This window comes from Aristolochia californica, unplaced genomic scaffold (genome assembly GCF_029961685.1).
Source record: "Aristolochia californica isolate CCGP_79_NKW_82.1479 unplaced genomic scaffold, dmAriCali1.0.hap1 SCAF_8, whole genome shotgun sequence".
Taxonomy (NCBI): Eukaryota; Viridiplantae; Streptophyta; class Magnoliopsida; order Piperales; family Aristolochiaceae; genus Aristolochia; species Aristolochia californica.
Genome location: NW_027182279.1, coordinates 2,081,690 through 2,093,886, shown reverse-complemented (window position 1 = coordinate 2,093,886; position 12,197 = coordinate 2,081,690). Strand labels below are relative to the sequence as shown.

Here is a 12,197-nt window from a genome sequence, read left to right as displayed (position 1 = left end):
ATAGTAACCAGAGTTTGGGTTATGAATTACTATGAATCTATTTGATGTTGTATTTAATTATTATATTATTTATGTGTTAAGGAACCTTATTTAGAGTAAACTGAAAATAATCTATTAGAATTGACCTAAGTAAGTTTATCCTAGTGGGACCTAACACAAACTCATAGTGTCTCTCACTTATTTTTATCATAGGAAAGACACATAAGAGTAACATCCTAAACATTAAAATCTTATTATTGTAACATGATAATGAAATGATTTAAACAACTCTTCTTCAACTAAAGTTATGAAACGGTCTAGCTTATGGAATCTCTGTCTAAAAGTCATTTGTTTTGTTCAAAGGGAAAGTGAGGGGGTGTAAAACCTAATCCAACTCCCTAATGTTCAAAGAGGGCTCTAAATTAAGGCAGCAATTCACATTTTAATTGATTTACTTGACTTTAATCAATGTTTATCACTGCATAGCCCATAATTCACATTTGGCATGCTACTCAAATACATTGGTCTGTTCAAATCAAACTAAAACATAAAAACAAACATGGGCAACTAAAACACGTCTAGGAAATTAAATCAATTAAGATGCCAAAGACGGTTAAACTTTATGGTTCAAGTATTGAGAGAGTACATAGATGGCTCTTCGTATTCAAATGTAAAAGGAATATAATGACAATCACTTGGTTTTTTGCCAATTGAACTATAATGTTTTTCATAATCTCAAATTTTAGTCCAAAACATTTGTTTTCCTCTCTACCATTCAACGACTACTTCACGTAACTGTTAATCTAAGTCCAGTCTGATAATTTCTAGTCAGACACTCGCCATATCTTACAAATTTTTTTATAAAAACAGACAAAACATATGAACTATGATCAAACTTCTCTAAATCATCTGATATTGCAAAAATGTCTAATAGCTTGTGTCATAACCTAAATTGTTCTTGTACTCTTCAATGGAGTTAAGGTAGGGATGAAGATGATATTATCTCTGAGTGAAAATAAAGAACTATATATATAGCCACTCTCATTTTCAGATGAAAAATAACATTTTCCTGTAATGGGAATCATTATTGGAGATCATGCAATAATTTCAATGACCAGACAAACGAAACATAAGAAACAGCATTGAGGAACAAGGTTGGAATTACATATTAACAAGTAGCTTTCATTCCTTATAATGTCTCAAACATCTTTGAGAATATCATAAAATGTTGATGGCCGATTTCTGAGCTCTGCAGAGAGTTCCTGAAAATTTTACAACGTTAAAGTGCAGTTACTTGTCTGTGCAAGTTATATGATAATTTGCTATAATAGGCCAATGCTTCATGTTCATAATCACACACAAAACTAACGTTTCATGCATAAATGTGCAGGAAATGCAAACAAATTATCATATCAATTACTGCCACACCTCATCACTAGGTGAACGTTTCCAAGCATATAACTAGATAATATCAAGAAAAGATAGGAAAATATATTTTATGAAGATGATAATCAACAGATTAGCTCAGCATGAAATGAGTATGCTTGTGAGAAATCATTACGATTTTAGGAACAAATCATAATAGGAAGATGCTTCATTTTTTTTTTCCTTTTTGCATATTGAAGAGTATTAAATAAAATCGAGCCAATGACAGCATGTTGTTGCACAAAAACTCCTGAGATGATCATGGAAATTATCAAATTTTAGGATCAGATATTTCTGAAGGCAAGGTTCAATACCTCTACTGCAGAAGCCAATCGCAAAATTGTTGCCTCACCCCATGGACGACCAATCAGTTGTAACCCAATAGGAAGACCGTTTTTGTCATAACCAACCTGAATAAGTGGTATAATTCAACGTTATCCACATACTAGTGAACCATACAATGGATTCATACTGCAACTCAACATACATTATGAGTCTCTACAAGTATATTGGAAACAGAAACATGAAAAGACTCATACAGAAATCATAACACATTTAGCAACTATGACTCCACCTGTGTGAGCCCACAATAGTTTTCGTTTAATAAGCTTCCTAAAAATACTTTAAAGATACATATTCAAATACGATATAAAGACCTTCCCCCAATATCATATAGTCTACTCACTGGGACATTAATGGCTGGGAGGCCCAGAAGATTTCCCGCCAAAATGAATCGCATAAGATAACCTGAATATAAAACAAAGACAGTCTCTGAGATATTTGGACATTGAACTAACATAATAATTTCATTCAGAGTGCAAAAATTGAACAAGTTGAACTGACCTGACACCTCCAAATTTGACTCTCCAATGTTAAGGGCACTTGGAGGAATAACAGGGGCAGTCATACTGTTATCCAGGAAAAGGAAAAAAATGATAAAAGAAAAATAACTACTTCCAATTTGACACCTAAAAAGGAAAGACAGTGAAAATAGATGTAATACATTTTAATTTATAGTTAAAGACAATAATTAAAGAAAAAGGTATTAATTGTCAGGTTCAACTACACGAGGAAAGCAAAAAATATGAACAAAATTAGTTAACCATTTTAAATATGGTTTTATCTTTTGAAGGATGAAAATTTGAACATTGCATTGGTACAAGTTGTAAGTGCTAAAAGAAACAACATGACTTTTCTTTCAAACCAAGTATCTAGTCAGCAACTTCTCTGTAAAGAAAAGAGCACCTACGTATAATTAAAAATATGTTATTCTGTATCCGAAAAATGGAAGAGTTACACCATACCCAGTAGTTGGGGTTACAATGACATCAACCTTTTTAAACGCCTCCATATGGTAGTACATTATCCTTCTCCTGCATCACATGGACCAAGTTGACAAAAACAGAGACGATGTATCAACTTTGCAACGTCATCCATCAAGATGATCATGTAAAACAAAAGTTGAAATATAATAAGATCTACACATTCATTTTGTTTAGACATGTTACTTCTGTACAGTTCTCTTTTATATAGTAATATCTTTTGAAGCATGAATTTATTGAGCTTCAATATATTCTTCATTTAATATTAAAAAAAATTGACATCTGATCCAAGTCCAGTACCTAATACACTGGGCAGTAACATATTCTGCAGCAGAGAACGACCGGAAAATAGCCAAATTAGTGCGTGTATCATGAGTTAGTTCAGCAAGTCTCCTGTAAACAGATAATGGGGGCTGAATGAATATCTAAATAAATAGTTGGTAGCAGTAAAAGACAGCTGAGAATTTAGAACCTGAGGTTTGAGCAGGATTCACTACATAGAACCTCTCAGCAAGGTTCAGACAAAACTAAATAAATTAAAAAATAAAAAGCAAGATCCATCCAAATGTTGCCAAAAAATTATCTTCACAACAACTATACAGCAAACAAGTCAATAAGTCTACCCATTCTTGATCTCAGGATTTAAAGCTGCCAATGATTCAGAACCAATAGAAAGAATATGAGCATTTTGCATTTCTTGTAGCTCTGGGAGTGCAATCTCAATCACCTTGAACCAAGATAGTAACATGCACATTAGGATTTCACTAAGAAGAAATAAAGGAAATACTAAATCACAATATACACAGATACAATCAGTGAAAGACTCACTTGGGATCCATAAGTTCCTGTGACCTTATGAAGAATGTCTTCGCACTTACTTGAAATCTCAGTAGAGTATACATTATTAAACCACTGCAGAAGAAGAATGAAAACGATAAAGATTTTCTTTTAGCTGATCAAATGGTATATGAAATTAGAGATTTCTGTACCTCAGTATACTTTCCCAGCCTCAGAGAACTCAGAATCTTCAAATTCTCTGATGAAGCTAAGCATGGTAAACGGGGAGGTGCCTGAAAAAGGGTCAACATTATCATTCATTATAGAAATAAATATCTTGCAGAGTAACTACTTGTCCTTCAGCTGTCCTTTTTTTTTTTTTTCTGGATGTTGAGAACCTTTGATTGGACTAAGACATAAGAACATGAGTAGCTATTCTCACAAAAAAACAGTTACTATGTACATATCACAAGAATAACAGTTTTAAGAGAAATTACAGGATTCAAACTTATTCTATCAGCTGAAGAGGAGCCCAACATGGCTGCATACCTGCAGAATTCAATTATAACGTACTCAGCCATCCCATACATATTTTTCAAATTTAGAAAAAGGAAAAAAGTAATGGTAAGGACAGCCTGGAGCTTCAGATGGCAAAAGCATATAAAAAATTAAAGCGAATAAATACAAAAGATGTATTCACAAGAACACAGTACACTAGCATAACATCTTCAACAGAGGATGCGATTGGTCCAACAACCTCAACAGTCCCACAATCACATAGTGCCCTGAAAAGAAGTTATCAGACAGTCAGAGGGTACTGTAGATAATGATTAAAAAAAGAGATTGAAGGAAAAGTATGAAAGAAGTAAACGGTAGTACTTGGCTTTCCTTTCTGAAATCTTTTAAAAGGAAGTGCCTGCCCTAATTTAGTGTAGAAATCTCTAAAAAAACTAAAATCCCTCAATCTATGTGCAATTGGAAGCTTTCAGCAAATGCTTCAAAAGGTCAAAGCAATAACAAAAATTGTATTTGATTCATGAGAATGAGAAAATAATTTACGAGGTCAACTCCCCCCACCCCCCTTTCTTGTTGGAACATTGAACCCCTTACCCTGGGTGAGACTCAAACCCAAGACCTCACACTAAAACCCCCACCCACCAGCCAAAGGCCATATACATCCAACCAAAATAGTTGTAGGTAAGGTGAAGAGAAAGATTTTGTATTAACTAATGAATTAACAGAATATGTTAAAAATGAAAAGCTCCTATGCCATTAGCAAATGCTTATGGTCAACATGTTTCTCTCATGAAAATATCTCTCAGGAAATAAATGGTTCACTCAACCTGAGACCAAACCCTGATATCTAAATGTTTGAAACCTAGCGAGGAGGATGGATTCCATTAGTTCTATTGCCACCGTAAATCATATATCAAACTTAAGATAGTTCATTTCAAGAAAACATAAGATAATGGAAAGAAGTCTCTGATTACGAAAGATATTATTGTTAAATTACATAGTCAGGGGTATTTTGGTCTTTTTATATGTCTGATAAGTGTTATAATGTATCAGATAGGTAGTATTTTATGTCATGTGCCTATGTTTAAATTTTTATGAAAATATAAGTTATGTAGAGAGAGTTATGCACGGTTATACATGAGGGGCATTTTGGTCATTTCATACAATTTTATTGACAGGTTATAAAGGCCAGCAGTCACCATTGCTGCTTCTCTCTGCCCTCTTCCCTTCTCCTCTTCTAACTCAAATTTCTCTGATTTTTTTATTTGATTTAATTATTAATGATCCTCAAGTGAAAAAAAATTATGTTTAAACACAAAAAAGAAAACAGTTATTGAACAGATGGTTCCTTTTTCTCACATGAGTAGAAAACACACCCTTTCATCCAAGTTCTCCCGTAGGTTGTCTTGAATCCAACAACACCACAAAGCGAAGATGGAATTCGAATTGACCCTGCTCAGTTCCAATAAAGCATATTACAAAGGTAGGAACATATGTTGACCAAAAAAAGTTATAATTATCATCTATATGACCTCCACCATCAGTTCCAATAGCAGCTGAACATACTCCAGCAGCAACAATAGCAGCAGGGCCTGAAGATGATCCACCAGTATATCTGTCAACAGCATGTGGATTCCTTGTTGTTCTGTTATAAAATAAGCCAGTAAATACAACATGCTAAAAGAACTAAAGAATCGGCTGCTGAGAGAGAGAGAGAGAAGTGAAGATAGAGAGAGAGAGCAACACCAAATAGAAATGACAACACAAAAGTCCTGAGTACCACACCCATAATTTGGATTATTGCCGGTGGTCCCAAGCCCCAACTCATGCATATTTGCCTTGCCTACAAAAATAACACCACAACTACGCAATCTTGAAACACAAACAGCATCTTCAAGGACAGGTCGGACCTTGTCATACCACGTAGTGCCACCTAAGGAAAAGAGAACTTAAGCTGTAAAATGAGACAATTTATTGAACCAAACTATACTAATAGAGAATCTTTTTTTCTTTTTTGGCATAGTTACCCCTTGTTGGATGAGGATACAAGTCAATATCATCCTTGATTGCAATGAATATCCCATCCAAGATAGACAATGGGTTACCTGCACATCTTATTCCCATCAGTCCATATGTATAGCAAAAGTTTAGAAGCACTAATGGTATTCAGTACGAAGAGATTTGATGTCATCAATACCTTCCTCAAACCTTCTTGTAGAAGCTGCAGCTTGCTTCCTTATTTCATCAGCACTGAAAGATATCAAGAATGTCATCGGAGGCTTCTTGTTGTTGGAGTCCTCCACTACTGAGATAACGTGTTCTGCAACCTAGATGTGGACGGTGTCCTATAATGATAAGTTTTCCACTACTAGGTAGTAATAAAAGCCTGTATGTGAGAATACTTACAACTGAAGGGGTTGTCCGTCCAGATTGATAGGCATGAGCATAATCACGGATCGTCCAGTAGAAAAATGAGTGTGAAGGATCACTATCCCAGTGAATAGATGGTTTATAAGGTGGAAGGCATGCTAAGGCTGATTCAACACGAGAAATGGCGCTGTTGTCTTCTTGCACAAGAACGGTTCCTGGTTCTGGCTCTACAAATCACCACATATGTTATCAGTAGTAATTGAATCTGCTTTAGACTGTCTGTTTGATGGCCTGGTCTTTATATTTCTGAAGCCTTTCACTAGCAAGAACAAAACTGCAGTTTCTTATGTTCATACATTTTTTGTTTTTTAATCAAGCAAGAAAGGAGAATCCATTAACAAGAGGACCCCTGGAGAAGTACAAACACGGAATACAAAAGAAAAAACTACAAAAAATCAGAGGGAAGACCAGACAACGAGGTTTTGCTGGGTGACCCCATCTTCAGCCAAAGCATCATCAATATTGTTGGCACATCAGGGCGTGTGAAGCAAATCTGTCTGGTGGGCTTTTGATCCTATTGGCCTAGCTGATAACAACTGAAGAGTCCCTTTCAGCAATGAGAGAGGAAGAGAAGTGGCAGGCATAGAGCCTGAGGCCCAAGAGAAGAGCCCTCAAAGTTGCCATTGTAGTGTCACACTGGCTGAAAGGAGCAGAGAAAACAAAGAGGATGTTACCATTAGACTTCCCGATGAGGCCTCTCCCACCAGCAGGACCCGCATTCCCCCATGAACTGCCACTAAGATTTAACTATATCTGACTCATAAGGAGGGCCCATTCAAAGAGAGAGGGGCTCAAGTGACCAACGTGATTGATGATTGTCCTCCAATTTTTCCTAACGATCTAGATAGGGATGAAGGAGGTTCCATGCAGTATGCTGACCCAAAAGAGATTGCAATGCATAGCTTTTTCGATGACTCCCCCAACAGTGCCATGCTTGCCCTGAAAGGTCTGCCTATTCCCTTTTTTCCAAATGGTTCAAATGATGGCTGCAAAAGACAACATCAAGAAATTTGTTCTGGTTTCCCCCAAGGGACTACAGTTGACTGATCAAGAAGGCCAACGTGATTTTGACCCAACCAAGAATTTACTAACCACAAATTGGAAAAGAAAATATGTAGAGGTTTTTCATATCAAGGTGAACAAGCTATTGAACTCTTTCTAAGTTATGATAAATGGATTGGTTTTAAGTAAAGTAACTGAAGGTGACTACATAACAATCTTGCCTAATTTTTTAATCATTAACAAATTGGAAATTTATCTTTTCGAAAAACAAAAAGACAGAGACTCAAGAAAATATTTAAAAAATGAATATGGATGATTAGTTGCAAAAAATCAACAATAGGTTATAATTTTTTCTGGTAAAAGGGTCATGATTCCAATTCATATCTGCAACAACAGAAAAGCAGCAAACCTTGAGGGGGGAATTCGGGCCGGAACATGGGATTTTCTGGAATTATAGTATGCTGCATCATCTGCAAAATGGAAGTGTATTTACCCATTTCAACCTCATATCACCACCATCAAGTTAGAAAACTTTAAATGAATTGAGAGAACCAAATCCAATAATAACAATAATAACAAAAAAAAGGTAAAACTACTATTCTGTAGCCAACCAAACCTCAGGAATTTTATTCATCTTCTTCAAGAATGACAGAATAGGAGGCCCAAGAATTGGGTTTTCAAGTAGCCAGACAAAGAATCTCAAAGTGAAGCCAGTCAAATGAGGAGCTGGACGGCACGCAGAAGTCCATGAAAAATGTTCAGTAAATGATACTTTTAGTTCTTCTTACTCATAATCAGAATCATTGATAAAATAAAAAAGAATAACTAGAGCCCTTTTGCCGGATTTCAATTTCAAACACAGAACAGAAATACATAAAAACAAAATTTCTTCAATGAACAGACCTTTGATCACTTCGGGTCGATACTTCACACTGGAAATATCGACCTCTTCCACCGGTAACATGACAAGCTTACCCATGTTTGGAGCAGAAATTTCTGTAAAAGAAATGAGCAATGCGTTACTTATCTGATTACATTACATGATCGAAAGCAAATTCAACTGGTATTGTTAGAGAGAACCATCAAGAAATCCTAAACACTGCCCAAATTATGTGAACCAACAATGGTCATCATTCGCTCCTATTGAATTCCAAATACAAAAGTTGGAGCAGGAGTTAAAGAGGACGGACAGCGAATCGTCCAGTAAAAGAAACAGGTTCAAGTCCTCAGCTCTGCGAGAAAGGAGATGAAAAAGAGCGACTTCAAAATAGCAATTTCTACCAAGTGCTCTTTTGCGTGCTCGAGAAGTAGAAAAAAATTGTACTCGGTCACAATCGGGCTCTCCGCAGTCGAAGCTGATCAAGTTAGATTCTCAAACTACGCAATGCTTAGAAGGAAAAAAAAAACCAAAGAAACACAACGAAGAACAAGATATTCACCGATTACGCGAATGAGAGAAAAACATCAGTGATAATCCATAAGTATCCAGAAGCAATTTTTCTGAAAGTCCAGCCTTTCATGATAGCAACGGAGAAAGAAAAACTCACCAAGAAATCTCGATTTGGAAAATCCCAAGACAAGACAAGCTCAATATGGAGTCGCTGACCGACACAGCGGATGCTGCAGATGCAAAAGACTCAAATTGAACAGACTTAAATACGAGGTGACGCCACCCAGGCCCACCGCAGTTATTGGAGGCTTATAAACGGGTAGACCAACGCCGGCTGATTCCCGTCGCCACCAAACTGTTGACTTATTTCCGTCTCTGTTTGCTGCTTAGCTACTCTGTTCTGCTGCAGGTCACCAAATCCCGTCCTACGTGCCTCGTTATACCCGTTTGTCTATCGACCGATAGATCAGGAATCCATTTGATGATGGTCTATCATTAATGCTGCGAAGAGAGATGGAAAGCAGACGTCTTTTAAAATTGTTATAAAACACCCACCGTCAGTCCATTTGATGACGGGATGCACCAGTTTCATGTTTTTTCTAAAATCGGAACGGCTATTTGTTACAGTTTTTGAATAAATTTGACGGTCGCTCCTAGAAGAAGTGAGGAAATCACTGTTCTCCAGAAAAAGAGTAGACGATGAAGTCGACGGCCTCTCTCTTGACCCTCATGGATGCTGAAATCACAGATACCTCTAATGGCGCTGTGGACGGCCTTCGAATCGAATAACCTCGTTGGGTATGATCATATCTTTCTGCTATCAAAAATCATGGATAACAGTTACTATAACTACTTACTGTTATCTAGAAATACTTTTTCTTTTTTGTTCATATCAGTTTCTTAAAATCTTATTAATACCTCTGATAGGAAAAAAAATTAAATAACATTGTATAATAAATATTTTTTCAAATAATATGATTTAACAATTTTTTGAATTGTACCCTGAACTTTTAACCATGAACAACACCCAAGAGGGAGATGGGTGGAACAAAGGTGCTATACTCACTCTAATCATTGAAGGAGAGTGAATGCAACCTAATCCTTAAATGTGAATGGGTTCCACCTTGTACAAATAATTGAAGAGGACTAAGCTTTCTACTACTCTTAAGAACCAAGGGAAGTTTAGATCCAGACATATTAAGGAGGGTCTAGTTTTACCAAATGGTGACGATCGATTAAACCATGTGAAGTTAGGTCAAGGCTTATCCCAAAAGGACTAACCAATTTAGTAAACCTCTTTCCCAACAAATAACTTCAACATCTTTGTATTTATTAATCCATGTGAGGCTATTCCTTAACATTCTTTCTCAAGTGCAAACCCTCTTTTGTAGCTCTACATGTGGATAATTTAGGTGGAGGACCTGCTTTGATACATATAAAGTTGGGAGATTTCTTTCCCATGAATCACTGATCATCCATCATTTTGTTTTTTCACTCAATTTTCTTAGCCAAAAGCGTTAGAAATAGATCAAAAGGGTGAAATTAGTATCTTTTCAATGCCTTACGCTGCAGTCACGATCCATCAACAAGCTTTGTCCAGTTTTTTCGACTTTCAATAAAATGTTAACGAACCAACACCAGTACCAGGGATCCGGGAAAGAAGAAAGGAAAGTCTAAAACCACGTCCAGTAGCTACATGAGACCGCCACCCAAGACAATCATTCAAATTGAAATCTTGCTCTTTTGTAAAGGCGATCGGAGAAGATTGTTTGGACATTAGTGAACAAGAAAGAAAGAAGCAGACAAGCTTCAAAATGAGACTTCCATGCAGGGAAGGAAAAAACAATGGAGGGAGGTTGCGGAAAAGAGACAAGAGGGAAAGAAGTGAGGTCACTTCCAGTTAAAGGCCTCATTAGGAGACTTCCATGCAGGAGTGATTAACCAAACCAGACCTCCACCGAAGGCCCAAAGTATCCCAAGACCCGTCGTCTGGTGAGAAAATGTCGCTCGTGATTCACTGGATTTTGCATCACGGAGTGCCTGCTTCTTCTGGGTTGGGAGTTCTACTGCGATCAATTCTTTCTGCCTACGTGATCCATTGACATTACTGATGAGACTTTTTTCTTTTCTTTTCTTTCTTTGTATCTGCAATCCATGATCTCGCTTTTTCTTGGTAGAAGAAATGACGGGTGATGTCGTCTATAAGCTAAATCTTTCTCTTTATGATTTTTTTTATTCTTCGATTCGTCGTTGGAAGATATTATGTAATTAGAGTATCATTAATATAATTATTCATGCCGAATCATAATAGACTCCTGATCAAGTAATAATTAATCCATTTATTAACCAATATCTTTGATTATTCATTTGCAAATATATTTGAGTTAATCAGAATAGATAGCCTTTAACATTCTAGATATTTCTAGCCGACTTAATGGATACAACTGAAAGAATAAGTACCGACTGATAATAATAATAGTAATAATAATAACAACAATAACAACATCAGAGGAGAGAAGTTTGCCCACCCCTCCGTATCAAAAGATGGGGAAGGGCTTATGCCCCTTTTTTATTTAAATAATATGGTTAATCAATATAGAGTTTATATAAATTAAAAAAATTATTATAAAATTTAAAAATTTTCAAGCGGTTTATGCTATTAATTAATTAAAATTTATAATTATTTTTAAAAATAAATAAATAAAATCTCTATTTCTCTTGAGTTTACAAAATGCAATTAGCGTTTACTCGTGGACTGTGAAGAAAAAGGCCAGAAAAAAAGGGACTTGGACGGAAATAAGTCCGCTTAATGGATATCAGCGGAAAAAAATAAATATATTATTTTGTAGAGAGAGAAAGGGGGAAAGAGAAAAACGTTATCTTATCGTTGAAAGATGTGCCAAACATGAAAAGAAACGACGAGGCGCCACGTGTCCGCGGTTTAGCTGCGGTCGAGGTTCGCGCGCCATCGCAATACTCGCAACGGCGTTTCCTTATCCTAGAAACGACGCGAAGGCCATGAGATATCGGCACCACGTCAACGTCGTCGCGGTTGTTGTGGTTAATCCTCGGATGTTTCGGTGGCAGCGGTGCTTGACATGGAGCCACGTGGGTAACCGACGGTTGGCAGCGGAGCAGGAATAGAGCGAGTGATAAGCCGCTGACGTGGAATGCACCGGCGCCGACACCCACTAGGGAGATAAAAATCTCTCAATTTTCCAATTTGTTTATTTATTTATTTAATTAGGCATGTTGACAAATTCCCTTGCTTTTAGGGTATGTTTAGACCCCACTTATTCTTTAGTCTTACTACCAAAATCGAAATGTAGAGATAAAAATAAAATTATAATATTATT

General features: G+C 36.4%; 1 protein-coding gene across 5 annotated transcripts; it reads right to left on the bottom strand.

Annotated features, from left to right (window-relative positions):
* Window positions 1–931: 931 nt before the first annotated feature.
* LOC137939301 (fatty acid amide hydrolase) lies at window positions 932–9,319 on the bottom strand. 5 transcript variants are annotated; one of them, XM_068784574.1, is made up of 21 exons: window positions 8,999–9,319; window positions 8,355–8,447; window positions 8,068–8,177; window positions 7,861–7,921; window positions 6,426–6,616; window positions 6,217–6,346; window positions 6,047–6,124; window positions 5,805–5,952; window positions 5,552–5,664; window positions 5,396–5,471; window positions 4,217–4,288; window positions 4,001–4,052; window positions 3,716–3,796; window positions 3,555–3,638; window positions 3,350–3,453; window positions 3,027–3,119; window positions 2,709–2,777; window positions 2,248–2,372; window positions 2,090–2,151; window positions 1,719–1,814; window positions 932–1,241 (listed from the first exon to the last, which is right to left on the bottom strand). In XM_068784574.1, exons 2-21 carry the CDS (start codon window positions 8,428–8,430, stop codon window positions 1,179–1,181), a joined length of 1,884 nt encoding a protein of 627 aa, XP_068640675.1. In that variant the 5' UTR covers window positions 8,431–8,447; window positions 8,999–9,319; the 3' UTR covers window positions 932–1,178. The 5 variants fall into 5 exon arrangements, with proteins under 5 accessions (XP_068640675.1, XP_068640676.1, XP_068640677.1 ...); XM_068784575.1 differs by lacking the exon at window positions 8,999–9,319 and adding an exon at window positions 8,891–8,986; XM_068784576.1 differs by lacking the exon at window positions 8,999–9,319 and adding an exon at window positions 8,642–8,807.
* Between the last annotated feature and the right edge of the window lie 2,878 nt (window positions 9,320–12,197).